General features: G+C 51.6%; 3 protein-coding genes and 2 long non-coding RNA genes across 5 annotated transcripts; all 5 read right to left on the minus strand.

The window, feature by feature from the left end:
- Window positions 1–423: 423 nt before the first annotated feature.
- On the minus strand, window positions 424–5,391 carry LOC137030792 (fap1 adhesin-like). Its single transcript, XM_067401225.1, has one exon. It carries the CDS (start codon window positions 5,389–5,391, stop codon window positions 424–426), a length of 4,968 nt encoding a protein of 1,655 aa, XP_067257326.1.
- A 2,072-nt stretch (window positions 5,392–7,463) lies between these two features.
- On the minus strand, window positions 7,464–12,320 carry LOC137030793 (fap1 adhesin-like). Its single transcript, XM_067401226.1, has one exon. It carries the CDS (start codon window positions 12,318–12,320, stop codon window positions 7,464–7,466), a length of 4,857 nt encoding a protein of 1,618 aa, XP_067257327.1.
- Window positions 12,321–12,449: 129 nt separating this feature from the next.
- Window positions 12,450–12,898, minus strand: LOC137030640 (uncharacterized). The gene is made up of 3 exons (XR_010896445.1): window positions 12,810–12,898; window positions 12,653–12,702; window positions 12,450–12,547 (listed from the first exon to the last, which is right to left on the minus strand). It is a non-coding gene; the product is annotated as an uncharacterized lncRNA (long non-coding RNA).
- Window positions 12,899–14,557: 1,659 nt separating this feature from the next.
- On the minus strand, window positions 14,558–19,456 carry LOC137030794 (pneumococcal serine-rich repeat protein-like). The gene has a single exon (XM_067401227.1). It carries the CDS (start codon window positions 19,454–19,456, stop codon window positions 14,558–14,560), a length of 4,899 nt encoding a protein of 1,632 aa, XP_067257328.1.
- Window positions 19,457–19,585: 129 nt separating this feature from the next.
- On the minus strand, window positions 19,586–20,041 carry LOC137030639 (uncharacterized). Its single transcript, XR_010896444.1, has 3 exons — window positions 19,953–20,041; window positions 19,796–19,845; window positions 19,586–19,683 (listed from the first exon to the last, which is right to left on the minus strand). It is a non-coding gene; the product is annotated as an uncharacterized lncRNA (long non-coding RNA).
- Between the last annotated feature and the right edge of the window lie 319 nt (window positions 20,042–20,360).

Here is a 20,360-nt window from a genome sequence, read left to right on the forward strand (position 1 = left end):
TTTGTAGCCTATTCAGTGTATTTGTTTGTTATAATTTCCTCTCTAATAAGACTCACATGGTTGCGTTTTCTAGTATTTCAAGCATTTGTAAACCCCATTTATAACAAAAGCAAACCAATCAAATGCATTTGACTACCTCTGGAAGGGGTTGAAAGTAGACGAGTGCAAAACATTTTAGACTCTATCACTGTATTTAGAATAATCCACTTGATCAGAACCACCAAAACAATCTTACCAGATGTAAACGGGGCATTTAAAAAAAAAAAAAAAAAAAAAGAAAAGCAGATGTCACATTAATGTAGCAAACAATAAAGACTTTCAGGCCAAAATAGACTTCCCAGTAGAAAGACACCAAACAAACCCATTTTATAAATTATTTATTTTTGAAAAACAAGCGCAAAACACCAAATTAAGAAAAAGCAGCTAAGACTTCACTTGTTGCAACCTCAATATGCCTAGAGATGAACGCTCATTTTGAGTAGTCTGAAAGTGTGGAGGTGCTGGATCTTGAAAGCCAGGCTTGAAAGACATTGCAGACTCATAGCTTGAAGAAAGAGGCACATTACTGGGTTGCTCTAGACACTGGGAACCAAGACTGGAATGAGACCTATAACTTGACTGATCTGGTACAGAAAAGACCTGGAATCCAGGCTGCTGGGACACAGATTGGTAGTGGATTTGTGCTGGCTGCTGGCTACTGGATTGGGAGAAAGACTGGTAGCTGGCCTGTCCTGCTTGTTGAACAGACTGGTAAGAGGCTTGTGCAGACTGCAGGCCACTGGGCTGGACCACAGATGGGTAGCTGGCTTGTCCTGACTGCAGACCACCAGGCTTGACAGACTGGAAGAGGGCCTGTCCTGATTGTGGGCCACTGGGCCTGGAAACAGATAGGTAGCTGGCTTGTGCTGACTGCAGGGCACTAGGCTGGACCACAGAAGGGTAGCTGGCTTGTGCTGACTGCAGGCCACTGGACTGGTCCACAGACTGGTGGCTGGCTTGTGCTGACTGCAGGCCACTGAGCCTGGACACCGACTGGTAGAGGGCCTGTCCTGGTTGTGGGCCACTGGGCCTGGACACGGACTGGTAAGAGGCTTGTGCAGACTGCAGGCCACTGGGCTGGACCACAGATGGGTAGCTGGCTTGTGCTGATGGCAGACCACTGGACTGGTCCACAGACTGGTGGCTGGCTTGTGCTGACTGCAGGCCACTGAGCCTGGACACCGACTGGTAGAGGGCCTGTCCTGGTTGTGGGCCACTGGGCCTGGACACGGACTGGTAAGAGGCTTGTGCAGACTGCAGGCCACTGGGCTGGACCACAGATGGGTAGCTGGCTTGTCCTGACTGCAGACCACCAGGCTTGACAGACTGGAAGAGGGCCTGTCCTGGTTGTGGGCCACTGGGCCTGGACACGGACTGGAAGAGGGCCGGTCCTGGTTGTGGGCCACTGGGCTGAGACACAGATGGGTAGCTGGCTTGTGCTAGTTTGCCACTGGGCCTGGACACGGACTGGAAGAGGGCCTGTCCTGGTTGTGGGCCACTGGGCCTGGAAACAGATAGGTAGCTGGCTTGTGCTGACTGCAGGCCACTGAGCCTGGACACCGACTGGTAGAGGGCCTGTCCTGGTTGTGGGCCACTGGGCCTGGAAACAGATAGGTAGCTGGCTTGTGCTGACTGCAGGCCACTGGGCTGGACCACAGATGGGTAGCTGGCTTGTGCTGACTGCAGGGCACTAGGCTGGACCACAGAAGGGTAGCTGGCTTGTGCTGACTGCAGGCCACTGGGCTGGACAGCAGATGGGTAACTGGCTTGTGCTGACTGCAGGGCACTAGGCTGGACCACAGAAGGGTAGCTGGCTTGGGCTGATGGCAGACCACTGGACTGGTCCACAGACTGGTGGCTGGCTTGTGCTGACTGCAGGCCACTGAGCCTGGACACCGACTGGAAGAGGGCCTGTACTGGTTGTGGGCCACTGGGCCTGGACACAGACTGGAAGAGGGCCTGTCCTGGTTGTGGGCCACTGGGCTGGACAGCATATGGGTAGCTGGCTTGTGCTGACTGCAGGCCAGTGGACTGGGACACAGATGGGTAGCTGGCTTGTGCTGACTGCAGGCCACTGAGCCTGGACACCGACTGGAAGAGGGCCTGTACTGGTTGTGGGCCACTGGGCCTGGACACAGACTGGAAGAGGGCCTGTACTGGTTGTGGGCCACTGGGCTGAGACACAGATGGGTAGCTGGCTTGTGCTGACTGCAGGCCACTGGGCCTGGGCACAGACTGGAAGAGGGCCTGTCCTGGTTGTGGGCCACTGGGCCTGGACACAGATGGGTAGCTGGCTTGTGCTGACTGCAGGCCACTGGGCTGGACCACAGATGGGTAGCTGGCTTGTGCTGACTGCAGGGCACTGGGCCTGGACACAGACTGGAAGAGGGCCTGTACTGGTTGTGGGCCACTGGGCCTGGACACAGACTGGTAAGAGGCTTGTGCAGACTGCAGGCCACTGGACTGGTCCACAGACTGGTGGCTGGCTTGTGCTGACTGCAGGCCACTGAGCCTGGACACAGACTGGAAGAGGGCCTGTACTGGTTGTGGGCCACTGGGCTGAGACACAGATGGGTAGCTGGCTTGTGCTAGTTTGCCACTGGGCCTGGACACGGACTGGAAGATGGCCTGTCCTGGTTGTGGGCCACTGGGCCTGGACACGGACTGGTAAGAGGCTTGTGCAGACTGCAGGCCACTGGGCTGGACCACAGATGGGTAGCTGGCTTGTGCTGACTGCAGGGCACTAGGCTGGACCACAGAAGGGTAGCTGGCTTGGGCTGATGGCAGACCACTGGACTGGTCCACAGACTGGTGGCTGGCTTGTGCTGACTGCAGGCCACTGAGCCTGGACACCGACTGGAAGAGGGCCTGTACTGGTTGTGGGCCACTGGGCCTGGACACAGACTGGAAGAGGGCCTGTCCTGGTTGTGGGCCACTGGGCTGGACAGCATATGGGTAGCTGGCTTGTGCTGACTGCAGGCCACTGGGCCTGGACACAGACTGGAAGAGGGCCTGTCCTGGTTGTGGGCCACTGGGCCTGGACACAGTCTGCGAGCTGGATTGGTATTTATGTTGGACGCTGGACTGGTCCACAGACTGGTGGCTGGCTTGTGCTAATTGCAGACCACTGGGCTGGACAGCAGATGGGTAACTGGCTTGTGCTGACTGCAGGGCACTAGGCTGGACCACAGAAGGGTAGCTGGCTTGTGCTAATTGCAGACCACTGGGCTGGAGAGCAGATGGGTAGCTGGCTTGTGCTGACTGCAGGCCACTGGGCCTGGACACAGATGGGTAGCTGGCTTGTGCTGACTGCAGGCCACTGGGCCTGGACACAGATGGGTAGCTGGCTTGTGCTGACTGCAGGCCACTGAGCCTGGACACCGACTGGTAGAGGGCCTGTCCTGGTTGTGGTCCACTGGGCCTGGACACGGACTGGTAAGAGGCTTGTGCAGACTGCAGGCCACTGGGCTGGACCACAGATGGGTAGCTGGCTTGTGCTGACTGCAGGGCACTGGGCCTGGACACAGACTGGAAGAGGGCCTGTACTGGTTGTGGGCCACTGGGCCTGGACACAGACTGGTAAGAGGCTTGTGCAGACTGCAGGCCACTGGACTGGTCCACAGACTGGTGGCTGGCTTGTGCTGACTGCAGGCCACTGAGCCTGGACACAGACTGGAAGAGGGCCTGTACTGGTTGTGGGCCACTGGGCCTGGACACAGACTGGAAGAGGGCCTGTCCTGGTTGTGGGCCACTGGGCTGGACAGCATATGGGTAGCTGGCTTGTGCTGACTGCAGGCCAGTGGACTGGGACACAGATGGGTAGCTGGCTTGTGCTGACTGCAGGCCACTGGGCCTGGACACAGACTGGAAGAGGGCCTGTACTGGTTGTGGGCCACTGGGCTGGACAGCAGATGGGTAACTGGCTTGTGCTGACTGCAGGGCACTAGGCTGAACCACAGAAGGGTAGCTGGCTTGTGCTAATTGCAGACCACTGGGCTGGAGAGCAGATGGGTAGCTGGCCTGTCCTGGTTGTGGGCCACTGGGCCTGGACACGGACTGGTAAAAGGCTTGTGCAGACTGCAGGCCACTGGGCTGGACCACAGATGGGTAGCTGGCTTGGGCTGATGGCAGACCACTGGGTGGGGACACAGATGGGTAAAGGGCCTGCCCTGGTTGTTGGCCATCTGGCTGAGACAAAGACTGTGAGCTGGATTGGGCTTGGACGCTGGACTGGTCCACAGACTGTGAGCTGGATTGGGCTTGGACGCTGGACTGGTCCACAGACTGTGAGCTGGATTGGGCTTGGACGCTGGACTGGTCCACAGACTGTGAGCTGGATTGGGCTTGGACGCTGGACTGGTCCACAGACTGTGAGCTGGATTGGGCTTGGACGCTGGACTGGTCCACAGACGGTGAGCTGGACTGGGCTTGGACGCTGGACTGGTCCACAGACTGTGAGCTGGATTGGGCTTGGACGCTGGACTGGTCCACAGACTGTGAGCTGGATTGGGCTTGGACGCTGGACTGGTCCACAGACTGTGAGCTGGATTGGGCTTGGACGCTGGACTGGTCCACAGATTGAGAGACGGCTTGTTCAAAGTTCTGGCTGCTGGCTTGAGATGATTGTTGGAGGCCGAGCAGGGCCACAGGTTTGTAGCTTGCCTGTGTTAGTTGCACATTAGGCTGAACCGTGGAATCATTGCTTGACTGCACTAGTTGCTGCCCACTGAGCAATGGCACAAGTCCATAGCGGCCTTGTCCGAACTGGTAGCTGGGTTGTGAGGACTCACTGCTTTGCTGCAAAGGCTTTACAAAAAAGGTGGAACTTGAAGTCTGCACTGGCCTGGTACCAGAAAATAACCTGGAACCAACTTGAAGTCTACTTTTATGAGGCTTGACAATGGGCTGCACCGAAGACTGGTAGCGGACTTGCACTAATTGGCCACTGGACTGGGAGCTGGTCTGCACTAGTTGCTGGCTACTAGATGCCACAGATTCACTACTAGACTCCACTAAAGTTTGATAGTTGAGCTGCGCTGGCTTGCGTAGAGACCCAATGCTCATACTTTCTGATTCTGTGGCCACTGCAATGGGTACAATACTACCACTTCCAGCTGAAGACATTAGAGATTCTTGAACTTGACTTCTAGCATCAGAGTCAGGCTTGTACACATTAGTCATTGGGCCAAGACCAGAAGAGCCATTTTGAGGACTATAGCTTACACTGCTATACACACCCTTAACTTGTGTGGCACTGTAAGTGATATTCTTAGATCTTTGAGGACTAATGGGATCCGATACATTTTCATGGCCATACCAGCTATAGGAACTCTGTGGTTTCACATCCTGCATGGGGAGACCAGCCTCATTGTATACAGGATAACCTCCAATCCTGACAGAGCCAGCAACTAAGAAAGAATGTTTAAAAAAAAAAAAAAAGATGGGGGGGGGGGGGGGAGGTTTGAACCAGACATGTTGACCAACAAATTATAGAATTAGCCTGAATAAACCTTACCACTTCCAATAAGGCCATGGACACAAAGACTGAGAAGTGCCAGAGAAAAACTGAGGGGAAAAAAGGAAAAAAAAAAAAAAAAAAAAAAAAAAACCTTGTTAGACACTTTTTGCTTTAAAGTAAATAAGACAAACAAATACCAAACACTACAATTGAACATCATACCTTAAGAGTCGGATAGTGGTACCCTCCATGTCCAGCCTAGAATCAGCAACTAACCACCTCAGCAACACCACTACAAAATCATAAAAAACATACTCGCACCCCAACACACATTAGTGATAGTAAAATGGACTTTTTATAGTGTCAGGAACTGCCATTTACCAATTGTTTCCTGACCATCAGTTGTCATGGGAACATGTAATACTCAATTATTAGGTTCAGGTGTCACCAGTATCTGATCACGACAACCACCATTTCATTCATATTTACTTTTTATATACTATGATTTCTGAACAAAAAGACAGCACACAAACTTCTTTTTGGGATTAATTAAAATACATTAATTTTGATTCTATTTGAAGTCAGAATACATTTTAGGGAGCAGTACTATGCTGACTGTTCATAAGATTAATAGCATTAATCTGGCCTGCGTTCAGCACCGACAAAACATTTTTTAAAGGAATTGCCACTTTTCATATATTGAAAAATATGTGATAATATATTTACTAATATATCATAATGTATGTAATTTTATTCAGTAATATACTTCATAATATATAGATTTATATGTTATCAGATATGGTACTCCATGCATTATATATTGTGGATATATTTACTCATGAGGTATAAACACAAATATGGTAAAAATATATTATTTAATACATTTGTTATATTTTATAATTATTTACATTTTAAATATTTCATATTTTCAAGTAAGTTAACAAAAGCACACCTGCATGTACTAAAGTTTCTACCAAAGAGACTATCATTGTTATAGCGTGCACAGCCGTTACTTTTTAAATTAAGTTTTTATAGTCTTAATGTTCAGCCGATCGTCAACCTAACCACAGGCTCTACTCTTCAGCACAATGGTAACCCCAAAAACTCATATACCAGAAAACCTTTTAAAATCCAAAATAAAATATCTTTAAACACTAACAGATCTCCCCACTATATCAATATTGAGCAAAACACATTAAATAGCACTCCATTTTAACATTTACTCTCCTTTAACAATCAGAAGCAAAGCATGCTGGGAACTAGATGTCTGTTGTAACCACTGATTGCAACTCACTCCATGAATGTGTATATGTATTTGTGTACAATATGGTCAAATTTATATGGGAACATGTGCAATATATGTACACAAAAGGATAAAACTATCCTATTTGTCTATTTGACTTCATAAATATTTTGTATCAATATATGGCCAATGCATATATTGAAAAATAAGCACTAATTTCCCATATAATGCATTATATTGCATTTTGCAGTATATTCCTATATATTTGTTCCATAGGAGATTGTGGAACAGAAAAGTGAAATTTCAATTTGTAGCCTATTCAGTGTATTTGTTTGTTATAATTTCCTCTCTAATAAGACTCACATGGTTGCGTTTTCTAGTATTTCAAGCATTTGTAAACCCCATTTATAACAAAAGCAAACCAATCAAATGCATTTGACTACCTCTGGAAGTGGTTGAAAGTAGACGAGTGCAAAACATTTTAGACTCTATCACTGTATTTAGAATAATCCACTTGATCAGAACCACCAAAACAATCTTACCAGATGTAAACGGGGCATTTAAAAAAAAAAAAAAGAAAAGCAGATGTCACGTTAATGTAGCAAACAATAAAGACTTTCAGGCCAAAATAGACTTCCCAGTAGAAAGACACCAAACAAACCCATTTTATAAATTATTTATTTTTGAAAAACAAGCGCAAAACACCAAATTAAGAAAAAGCAGCTAAGACTTCACTTGTTGCAACCTCAATATGCCTAGAGATGAACGCTCGTTTTGAGTAGTCTGAAAGTGTGGAGGTGCTGGATCTTGTAAGCCAGGCTTGAAAGACATTGCAGACTCATAGCTTGAAGAAAGAGGCACATTACTGGGTTGCTCTAGAGACTGGGAACCAAGACTGGAATGAGACCTATAACTTGACTGATCTGGTACAGAAAAGACCTGGAATCCAGGCTGCTGGGACACAGATTGGTAGTGGATTTGTGCTGGCTGCTGGCTACTGGATTGGGAGAAAGACTGGTAGCTGGCCTGTCCTGCTTGTTGAACAGACTGGTAACGAGCTAGTGCTGACTGCAGGCCACTGGTCTGGACAACAGATGGGTAGCTGGCTTGTCCTGACTGCAGACCACCAGGCTTGACAGACTGGAAGAGGGCCTGTCCTGATTGTGGGCCACTGGGCCTGGAAACCGATAGGTAGCTGGCTTGTGCTGACTGCAGGGCACTAGGCTGGACCACAGAAGGGTAGCTGGCTTGTGCTGACTGCAGGCCACTGGGCCTGGACACAGACTGGTAAGAGGCTTGTGCAGACTGCAGGCCACTGGGCTGGACCACAGATGGGTAGCTGGCTTGTGCTGACTGCAGGCCACTGGGCTGGACAGCAGATGGGTAACTGGCTTGTGCTGACTGCAGGGCACTAGGCTGGACCACAGAAGGGTAGCTGGCTTGGGCTGATGGCAGACCACTGGACTGGTCCACAGACTGGTGGCTGGCTTGTGCTGACTGCAGGCCACTGAGCCTGGACACCGACTGGTAGAGGGCCTGTCCTGGTTGTGGGCCACCGGGCCTGGACACGGACTGGTAAGAGGCTTGTGCAGACTGCAGGCCACTGGGCTGGACCACAGATGGGTAGCTGGCTTGTGCTGACTGCAGGGCACTAGGCTGGACCACAGATGGGTAGCTGGCTTGTCCTGACTGCAGACCACCAGGCTTGACAGACTGGAAGAGGGCCTGTCCTGATTGTGGGCCACTGGGCCTGGAAACCGATAGGTAGCTGGCTTGTGCTGACTGCAGGGCACTAGGCTGGACCACAGAAGGGTAGCTGGCTTGTGCTGACTGCAGGCCACTGGGCCTGGACACAGACTGGTAAGAGGCTTGTGCAGACTGCAGGCCACTGGGCTGGACCACAGATGGGTAGCTGGCTTGTGCTGATGGCAGACCACTGGACTGGTCCACAGACTGGTGGCTGGCTTGTGCTGACTGCAGGCCACTGAGCCTGGACACCGACTGGTAGAGGGCCTGTCCTGGTTGTGGGCCACTGGGCCTGGACACGGACTGGTAAGAGGCTTGTGCAGACTGCAGACCACCAGGCTTGACAGACTGGAAGAGGGCTTGTCCTGGTTGTGGGCCACTGGGCCTGGACACAGACTGGTAGAGGGCCTGTCCTGGTTGTGGGCCACTGGGCCTGGACACAGACTGGAAGAGGGCCTGTCCTGGTTGTGGGCCACTGGGCCTGGACACAGACTGGAAGAGGGCCTGTCCTGGTTGTGGGCCACTGGGCTGAGACACAGATGGGTAGCTGGCTTGTGCTAGTTTGCCACTGGGCCTGGACACGGACTGGAAGATGGCCTGTCCTGGTTGTGGGCCACTGGGCCTGGACACGGACTGGTAAGAGGCTTGTGCAGACTGCAGGGCACTAGGCTGGACCACAGAAGGGTAGCTGGCTTGTGCTGACTGCAGGCCACTGGGCCTGGACACAGACTGGAAGAGGGCCTGTACTGGTTGTGGGCCACTGGGCCTGGACACGGACTGGTAAGAGGCTTGTGCAGACTGCAGGCCACTGGGCTGGACCACAGATGGGTAGCTGGCTTGTGCTGACTGCAGGGCACTAGGCTGGACCACAGAAGGGTAGCTGGCTTGTGCTGACTGCAGGCCACTGGGCCTGGACACAGACTGGAAGAGGGCCTGTCCTGGTTGTGGGCCACTGGGCCTGGACACAGACTGGAAGAGGGCCTGTCCTGGTTGTGGGCCACTGGGCCTGGACACAGACTGGAAGAGGGCCTGTCCTGGTTGTGGGCCACTGGGCTGAGACACAGATGGGTAGCTGGCTTGTGCTAGTTTGCCACTGGGCCTGGACACGGACTGGAAGATGGCCTGTCCTGGTTGTGGGCCACTGGGCCTGGACACAGACTGGAAGAGGGCCTGTCCTGGTTGTGGGCCACTGGGCCTGGACACAGACTGGTAGAGGGCCTGTCCTGGTTGTGGGCCACTGGGCCTGGACACGGACTGGTAAGAGGCTTGTGCAGACTGCAGGCCACTGGGCTGGACCACAGATGGGTAGCTGGCTTGTGCTGACTGCAGGCCACTGGGCTGGACAGCAGATGGGTAACTGGCTTGTGCTGACTGCAGGGCACTAGGCTGGACCACAGAAGGGTAGCTGGCTTGGGCTGATGGCAGACCACTGGACTGGTCCACAGACTGGTGGCTGGCTTGTGCTGACTGCAGGCCACTGAGCCTGGACACCGACTGGTAGAGGGCCTGTCCTGGTTGTGGGCCACTGGGCCTGGACACGGACTGGTAAGAGGCTTGTGCAGACTGCAGGCCACTGGGCTGGACCACAGATGGGTAGCTGGCTTGTGCTGACTGCAGGGCACTAGGCTGGACCACAGATGGGTAGCTGGCTTGTCCTGACTGCAGACCACCAGGCTTGACAGACTGGAAGAGGGCCTGTCCTGATTGTGTGCCACTGGGCCTGGACACGGACTGGAAGAGGGCCTGTCCTGGTTGTGGGCCACTGGGCCTGGACACGGACTGGTAAGAGGCTTGTGCAGACTGCAGACCACCAGGCTTGACAGACTGGAAGAGGGCCTGTCCTGGTTGTGGGCCACTGGGCCTGGACACAGACTGGTAGAGGGCCTGTCCTGGTTGTGGGCCACTGGGCCTGGACACAGACTGGAAGAGGGCCTGTCCTGGTTGTGGGCCACTGGGCCTGGACACAGACTGGAAGAGGGCCTGTCCTGGTTGTGGGCCACTGGGCTGAGACACAGATGGGTAGCTGGCTTGTGCTAGTTTGCCACTGGGCCTGGACACGGACTGGAAGATGGCCTGTCCTGGTTGTGGGCCACTGGGCCTGGACACGGACTGGTAAGAGGCTTGTGCAGACTGCAGGGCACTAGGCTGGACCACAGAAGGGTAGCTGGCTTGTGCTGACTGCAGGCCACTGGGCCTGGACACAGACTGGAAGAGGGCCTGTACTGGTTGTGGGCCACTGGGCCTGGACACGGACTGGTAAGAGGCTTGTGCAGACTGCAGGCCACTGGGCTGGACCACAGATGGGTAGCTGGCTTGTGCTGACTGCAGGGCACTAGGCTGGACCACAGAAGGGTAGCTGGCTTGTGCTGACTGCAGGCCACTGGGCTGGACAGCAGATGGGTAACTGGCTTGTGCTGACTGCAGGGCACTAGGCTGGACCACAGAAGGGTAGCTGGCTTGGGCTGATGGCAGACCACTGGGCTGGACCACAGATGGGTAGCTGGCTTGTGCTGACTGCAGGGCACTGGGCCTGGACACAGACTGGAAGAGGGCCTGTACTGGTTGTGGGCCACTGGGCCTGGACACAGACTGGAAGAGGGCCTGTCCTGGTTGTGGGCCACTGGGCTGGACAGCATATGGGTAGCTGGCTTGTGCTGACTGCAGGCCAGTGGACTGGGACACAGATGGGTAGCTGGCTTGTGCTGACTGCAGGCCACTGGGCTGGACCACAGAAGGGTAGCTGGCTTGTGCTAATTGCAGACCACTGGGCTGGAGAGCAGATGGGTAGCTGGCCTGTCCTGGTTGTGGGCCACTGGGCCTGGACACGGACTGGTAAGAGGCTTGTGCAGACTGCAGGCCACTGGGCTGGACCACAGATGGGTAGCTGGCTTGGGCTGATGGCAGACCACTGGGTGGGGACACAGATGGGTAAAGGGCCTGCCCTGGTTGTTGGCCATCTGGCTGAGACAAAGACTGTGAGCTGGATTGGGCTTGGACGCTGGACTGGTCCACAGACTGTGAGCTGGATTGGGCTTGGACGCTGGACTGGTCCACAGACTGTGAGCTGGATTGGGCTTGGACGCTGGACTGGTCCACAGACGGTGAGCTGGACTGGGCTTGGACGCTGGACTGGTCAACAGACTGTGAGCTGGATTGGGCTTGGACGCTGGACTGGTCCACAGACTGGTGGCTGGCTTGTGCTGATGGCAGATCACTGGACTGGTCCACAGATTGAGAGACGGCTTGTTCAAAGTTCTGGCTGCTGGCTTGAGATGATTGTTGGAGGCCGAGCAGGGCCACAGGTTTGTAGCTTGCCTGTGTTAGTTGCACATTAGGCTGAACCGTGGAATCATTGCTTGACTGCACTAGTTGCTGCCCACTGAGCAATGGCACAAGTCCATAGCGGCCTGGTCCGAACTGGTAGCTGGGTTGTGAGGACTCACTGCTTTGCTGCAAAGGCTTTACAAAAAAGGTGGAACTTGAAGTCTGCACTGGCCTGGTACCAGAAAATAACCTGGAACCAACTTGAAGTCTACTTTTATGAGGCTTGACAATGGGCTGCACCGAAGACTGGTAGCGGACTTGCACTAATTGGCCACTGGACTGGGAGCTGGTCTGCACTAGTTGCTGGCTACTAGATGCCACAGATTCACTACTAGACTCCACTAAAGTTTGATAGTTGAGCTGCGCTGGCTTGCGTAGAGACCCAATGCTCATACTTTCTGATTCTGTGGCCACTGCAATGGGTACAATACTACCACTTCCAGCTGAAGACATTAGAGATTCTTGAACTTGACTTCTAGCATCAGAGTCAGGCTTGTACACATTAGTCATTGGGCCAAGACCAGAAGAGCCATTTTGAGGACTATAGCTTACACTGCTATACACACCCTTAACTTGTGTGGCACTGTAAGTGATATTCTTAGATCTTTGAGGACTAATGGGATCCGATACATTTTCATGGCCATACCAGCTATAGGAACTCTGTGGTTTCACATCCTGCATGGGGAGACCAGCCTCATTGTATACAGGATAACCTCCAATCCTGACAGAGCCAGCAACTAAGAAAGAATGTTTAAAAAAAAAAAAAAAAAGATGGGGGGGGTTGAGGTTTGAACCAGACATGTTGACCAACAAATTATAGAATTAGCCTGAATAAACCTTACCACTTCCAATAAGGCCATGGACACAAAGACTGAGAAGTGCCAGAGAAAAACTGAGGGGAAAAAAGGGAAGAAAAAAAAAACCAAACCTTGTTAGACACTTTTTGCTTTAAAGTAAATAAGACAAACAAATACCAAACACTACAATTGAACATCATACCTTAAGAGTCGGATAGTGGTACCCTCCATGTCCAGCCTAGAATCAGCAACTAACCACCTCAGCAACACCACTACAAAATCATAAAAAACATACTTGCACCCCAACACACATTAGTGATAGTAAAATGGACTTTTTATAGTGTCAGGAACTGCCATTTACCAATTGTTTCCTGACCATCAGTTGTCATGGGAACATGTAATACTCAATTATTAGGTTCAGGTGTCACCAGTATCTGATCACGACAACCACCATTTAATTCATATTTACTTTTTATATACTATGATTTCTGAACAAAAAGACAGCACACAAACTTCTTTTTGGGATTAATTAAAATACATTAATTTTGATTCTATTTGAAGTCAGAATACATTTTAGGGAGCAGTACTATGCTGACTGTTCATAAGATTAATAGCATTAATCTGGCCTGCGTTCAGCACCGACAAAACATTTTTTAAAGGAATTGCCACTTTTCATATATTGAAAAATATGTGATAATATATTTACTAATATATCATAATGTATGTAATTTTATTCAGTAATATACTTCATAATATATAGATTTATATGTTATCAGATATGGTACTCCATGCATTATATATTGTGGATATATTTACTCATGAGGTATAAACAAAAATATGGTAAAAATATATTTAATACATTTGTTATATTTTATAATTATTTACATTTTAAATATTTCATATTTTCAAGTAAGTTAACAAAAGCACACCTGCATGTACTAAAGTTTCTACCAAAGAGACTATCATTGTTATAGCGTGCACAGCCGTTACTTTTTAAATTAAGTTTTTATAGTCTTAATGTTCAGCCGATCGTCAACCTAACCACAGGCTCTACTCTTCAGCACAATGGTAACCCCAAAAACTCATATACCAGAAAACCTTTTAAAATCCAAAATAAAATATCTTTAAACACTAACAGATCTCCCCACTATATCAATATTGAGCAAAACACATTAAATAGCACTCCATTTTAACATTTACTCTCCTTTAACAATCAGAAGCAAAGCATGCTGGGAACTAGATGTCTGTTGTAACCACTGATTGCAACTCACTCCATGAATGTGTATATGTATTTGTGTACAATATGGTCAAATTTATATGGGAACATGTGCAATATATGTACACAAAAGGATAAAACTATCCTATTTGTCTATTTGACTTCATAAATATTTTGTATCAATATATGGCCAATGCATATATTGAAAAATAAGCACTAATTTCCCATATAATGCATTATATTGCATTTTGCAGTATATTCCTATATATTTGTTCCATAGGAGATTGTGGAACAGAAAAGTGAAATTTCAATTTGTAGCCTATTCAGTGTATTTGTTTGTTATAATTTCCTCTCTAATAAGACTCACATGGTTGCGTTTTCTAGTATTTCAAGCATTTGTAAACCCCATTTATAACAAAAGCAAACCAATCAAATGCATTTGACTACCTCTGGAAGGGGTTGAAAGTAGACAAGTGCAAAACATTTTAGACTCTATCACTGTATTTAGAATAATCCACTTGATCAGAACCACCAAAACAATCTTACCAGATGTAAACGGGGCATTTAAAAAAAAAAAAAAAAAAAAAGAAAAGCAGATGTCACGTTAATGTAGCAAACAATAAAGACTTTCAGGCCAAAATAGACTTCCCAGTAGAAAGACACCAAACAAACCCATTTTATAAATTATTTATTTTTGAAAAACAAGCGCAAAACACCAAATTAAGAAAAAGCAGCTAAGACTTCACTTGTTGCAACCTCAATATGCCTAGAGATGAACGCTCGTTTTGAGTAGTCTGAAAGTGTGGAGGTGCTGGATCTTGAAAGCCAGGCTTGAAAGACATTGCAGACTCATAGCTTGAAGAAAGAGGCACATTACTGGGTTGCTCTAGAGACTGGGAACCAAGACTGGAATGAGACCTATAACTTGACTGATCTGGTACAGAAAAGACCTGGAATCCAGGCTGCTGGGACACAGATTGGTAGTGGATTTGTGCTGGCTGCTGGCTACTGGATTGGGAGAAAGACTGGTAGCTGGCCTGTCCTGCTTGTTGAACAGACTGGTAACGAGCTAGTGCTGACTGCAGGCCACTGGGCCTGGACACAGACTGGTAAGAGGCTTGTGCAGACTGCAGGCCACTGGGCTGGACCACAGATGGGTAGCTGGCTTGTGCTGACTGCAGGCCACTGGGCTGGACCACAGATGGGTAGCTGGCTTGTGCTGACTGCAGACCACCAGGCTTGACAGACTGGAAGAGGGCCTGTCCTAGTTGTGGGCCACTGGGCCTGGACACGGACTGGTAAGAGGCTTGTGCAGACTGCAGGCCACTGGGCTGGACCACAGATGGGTAGCTGGCTTGTCCTGACTGCAGACCACCAGGCTTGACAGACTGGAAGAGGGCCTGTCCTAGTTGTGGGCCACTGGGCTGAGACACAGATGGGTAGCTGGCTTGTGCCAATTGCAGGCCACTGGGCTGGACCACAGAAGGGTAGCTGGCTTGTGCTGACTGCAGGCCACTGGGCCTGGACACAGACTGGAAGAGGGCCTGTACTGGTTGTGGGCCACTGGGCCTGGACACGGACTGGTAAGAGGCTTGTGCAGACTGCAGGCCACTGGGCTGGACCACAGATGGGTAGCTGGCTTGTGCTGACTGCAGGGCACTAGGCTGGACCACAGAAGGGTAGCTGGCTTGGGCTGATGGCAGACCACTGGACTGGTCCACAGACTGGTGGCTGGCTTGTGCAGACTGCAGGCCACTGGGCTGGACCACAGATGGGTAGCTGGCTTGTCCTGACTGCAGACCACCAGGCTTGACAGACTGGAAGAGGGCCTGTCCTAGTTGTGGGCCACTGGGCTGAGACACAGATGGGTAGCTGGCTTGTGCCAATTGCAGGCCACTGGGCTGGACCACAGAAGGGTAGCTGGCTTGTGCTGACTGCAGGCCACTGGGCCTGGACACAGACTGGAAGAGGGCCTGTACTGGTTGTGGGCCACTGGGCCTGGACACGGACTGGTAAGAGGCTTGTGCAGACTGCAGGCCACTGGGCTGGACCACAGATGGGTAGCTGGCTTGTGCTGACTGCAGGGCACTAGGCTGGACCACAGAAGGGTAGCTGGCTTGGGCTGATGGCAGACCACTGGACTGGTCCACAGACTGGTGGCTGGCTTGTGCTGACTGCAGGCCACTGGGCTGGACCACAGATGGGTAGCTGGCTTGTCCTGACTGCAGACCACCAGGCTTGACAGACTGGAAGAGGGCCATTCCTGATTGTGGGCCACTGGGCCTGGAAACAGATAGGTAGCTGGCTTGTGCTGACTGCAGGGCACTAGGCTGGACCACAGAAGGGTAGCTGGCTTGTGCTGACTGCAGGCCACTGGGCCTGGACACAGACTGGTAGAGGGCCTGTCCTGGTTGTGGGTCACTGGGCCTGGACACGGACTGGTAGAGGGCCTGTCCTGGTTGTGGGTCACTGGGCCTGGACACAGACTGGAAGAGGGCCTGTCCTGGTTGTGGGCCACTGGGCCTGGACACGGACTGGTAAGAGGCTTGTGCAGACTGCAGGCCACTGGGCTGGACCACAGATGGGTAGCTGGCTTGTGCTAGTTTGCCACTGGGCCTGGACACGGACTGGTAGAGGGCCTGTCCTGGTTGTGGGCCACTGGGCCTGGACACGGACTGGTAAGAGGCTTGTGCAGACTGCAGGCCACTGGGCTGGACCACAGATGGGTAGCTGGCTTGTGCTGACTGCAGGGCACTAGGCTGGACCACAGAAGGGTAGCTGGCTTGTGCTGACTGCAGGCCACTGGGCCTGGACACAGACTGGAAGAGGGCCTGTACTGGTTGTGGGCCACTGGGCCTGGACACGGACTGGTAAGAGGCTTGTGCAGACTGCAGGCCACTGGGCTGGACCACAGATGGGTAGCTGGCTTGGGCTGATGGCAGACCACTGGACTGGTCCACAGACTGGTGGCTGGCTTGTGCTGACTGCAGGCCACTGGGCTGGACCACAGATGGGTAGCTGGCTTGTCCTGACTGCAGACCACCAGGCTTGACAGACTGGAAGAGGGCCTGTCCTGATTGTGGGCCACTGGGCCTGGAAACAGATAGGTAGCTGGCTTGTGCTGACTGCAGGGCACTAGGCTGGACCACAGAAGGGTAGCTGGCTTGTGCTGACTGCAGGCCACTGGGCCTGGACACAGACTGGTAGAGGGCCTGTCCTGGTTGTGGGTCACTGGGCCTGGACACGGACTGGTAGAGGGCCTGTCCTGGTTGTGGGTCACTGGGCCTGGACACAGACTGGAAGAGGGCCTGTCCTGGTTGTGGGCCACTGGGCCTGGACACGGACTGGTAAGAGGCTTGTGCAGACTGCAGGCCACTGGGCTGGACCACAGATGGGTAGCTGGCTTGTGCTGACTGCAGGGCACTAGGCTGGACCACAGAAGGGTAGCTGGCTTGTGCTGACTGCAGGCCACTGGGCCTGGACACAGACTGGAAGAGGGCCTGTACTGGTTGTGGGCCACTGGGCCTGGACACGGACTGGTAAGAGGCTTGTGCAGACTGCAGGCCACTGGGCTGGACCACAGATGGGTAGCTGGCTTGTGCTGACTGCAGGGCACTAGGCTGGACCACAGAAGGGTAGCTGGCTTGTGCTGACTGCAGGCCACTGGGCTGGACAGCAGATGGGTAACTGGCTTGTGCTGACTGCAGGGCACTAGGCTGGACCACAGAAGGGTAGCTGGCTTGGGCTGATGGCAGACCACTGGACTGGTCCACAGACTGGTGGCTGGCTTGTGCTGACTGCAGGCCACTGAGCCTGGACACCGACTGGTAGAGGGTCTGTCCTGGTTGTGGGCCACTGGGCCTGGACACGGACTGGTAAGAGGCTTGTGCAGACTGCAGACCACTGGACTGGTCCACAGACTGGTGGCTGGCTTGTGCTGACTGCAGGGCACTGGGCCTGGACACAGACTGGAAGAGGGCCTGTCCTGGTTGTGGGCCACTGGGCTGGACAGCATATGGGTAGCTGGCTTGTGCTGACTGCAGGCCAGTGGACTGGGACACAGATGGGTAGCTGGCTTGTGCTGACTGCAGGGCACTGGGCCTGGACACAGACTGGAATAGGGCCTGTACTGGTTGTGGGCCACTGGGCCTGGACACAGACTGGAAGAGGGCCTGTACTGGTTGTGGGCCACTGGGCTGAGACACAGATGGGTAGCTGGCTTGTGCTGACTGCAGGCCACTGGGCCTGGACACAGTCTGCGAGCTGGATTGGTATTTATGTTGGACGCTGGACTGGTCCACAGACTGGTGGCTGGCTTGTGCCAATTGCAGACCACTGGGCTGGACAGCAGATGGGTAACTGGCCTGTCCTGGTTGTGGGCCACTGGGCCTGGACACGGACTGGTAAGAGGCTTGTGCAGACTGCAGGGCACTAGGCTGGACCACAGAAGGGTAGCTGGCTTGTGCTAATTGCAGACCACTGGGTTGGAGAGCAGATGGGTAGCTGGCCTGTCCTGGTTGTGGGCCACTGGGCCTGGACACGGACTGGTAAAAGGCTTGTGCAGACTGCAGGCCACTGGGCTGGACCACAGATGGGTAGCTGGCTTGGGCTGATGGCAGACCACTGGGTGGGGACACAGATGGGTAAAGGGCCTGCCCTGGTTGTTGGCCATCTGGCTGAGACAAAGACTGTGAGCTGGATTGGGCTTGGACGCTGGACTGGTCCACAGACTGTGAGCTGGATTGGGCTTGGACGCTGGACTGGTCCACAGACTGTGAGCTGGATTGGGCTTGGACGCTGGACTGGTCCACAGACTGTGAGCTGGATTGGGCTTGGACGCTGGACTGGTCCACAGACTGTGAGCTGGATTGGGCTTGGACGCTGGACTGGTCCACAGACGGTGAGCTGGACTGGGCTTGGACGCTGGACTGGTCAACAGACTGTGAGCTGGATTGGGCTTGGACGCTGGACTGGTCCACAGACTGGTGGCTGGCTTGTGCTGATGGCAGATCACTGGACTGGTCCACAGATTGAGAGACGGCTTGTTCAAAGTTCTGGCTGCTGGCTTGAGATGATTGTTGGAGGCCGAGCAGGGCCACAGGTTTGTAGCTTGCCTGTGTTAGTTGCACATTAGGCTGAACCGTGGAATCATTGCTTGACTGCACTAGTTGCTGCCCACTGAGCAATGGCACAAGTCCATAGCGGCCTTGTCCGAACTGGTAGCTGGGTTGTGAGGACTCACTGCTTTGCTGCAAAGGCTTTACAAAAAAGGTGGAACTTGAAGTCTGCACTGGCCTGGTACCAGAAAATAACCTGGAACCAACTTGAAGTCTACTTTTATGAGGCTTGACAATGGGCTGCACCGAAGACTGGTAGCGGACTTGCACTAATTGGCCACTGGACTGGGAGCTGGTCTGCACTAGTTGCTGGCTACTAGATGCCACAGATTCACTACTAGACTCCACTAAAGTTTGATAGTTGAGCTGCGCTGGCTTGCGTAGAGACCCAATGCTCATACTTTCTGATTCTGTGGCCACTGCAATGGGTACAATACTACCACTTCCAGCTGAAGACATTAGAGATTCTTGAACTTGACTTCTAGCATCAGAGTCAGGCTTGTACACATTAGTCATTGGGCCAAGACCAGAAGAGCCATTTTGAGGACTATAGCTTACACTGCTATACACACCCTTAACTTGTGTGGCACTGTAAGTGATATTCTTAGATCTTTGAGGACTAATGGGATCCGATACATTTTCATGGCCATACCAGCTATAGGAACTCTGTGGTTTCACATCCTGCATGGGGAGACCAGCCTCATTGTATACAGGATAACCTCCAATCCTGACAGAGCCAGCAACTAAGAAAGAATGTTTAAAAAAAAAAAAAAAAAAAAAAATGATGGGGGGGGGTGAGGTTTGAACCAGACATGTTGACCAACAAATTATAGAATTAGCCTGAATAAACCTTACCACTTCCAATAAGGCCATGGACACAAAGACTGAGAAGTGCCAGAGAAAAACTGAGGGGAAAAAAGGGAAGAAAAAAAAAACCAAACCTTGTTAGACACTTTTTGCTTTAAAGTAAATAAGACAAACAAATACCAAACACTACAATTGAACATCATACCTTAAGAGTCGGATAGTGGTACCCTCCATGTCCAGCCTAGAATCAGCAACTAACCACCTCAGCAACACCACTACAAAATCATAAAAAACATACTTGCACCCCAACACACATTAGTGATAGTAAAATGGACTTTTTATAGTGTCAGGAACTGCCATTTACCAATTGTTTCCTGACCATCAGTTGTCATGGGAACATGTAATACTCAATTATTAGGTTCAGGTGTCACCAGTATCTGATCACGACAACCACCATTTCATTCATATTTACTTTTTATATACTATGATTTCTGAACAAAAAGACAGCACACAAACTTCTTTTTGGGATTAATTAAAATACATTAATTTTGATTCTATTTGAAGTCAGAATACATTTTAGGGAGCAGTACTATGCTGACTGTTCATAAGATTA

This window comes from Chanodichthys erythropterus, chromosome 11 (assembly GCF_024489055.1).
Source record: "Chanodichthys erythropterus isolate Z2021 chromosome 11, ASM2448905v1, whole genome shotgun sequence".
In the NCBI taxonomy this organism is placed as follows: Eukaryota; Metazoa; Chordata; class Actinopteri; order Cypriniformes; family Xenocyprididae; genus Chanodichthys; species Chanodichthys erythropterus.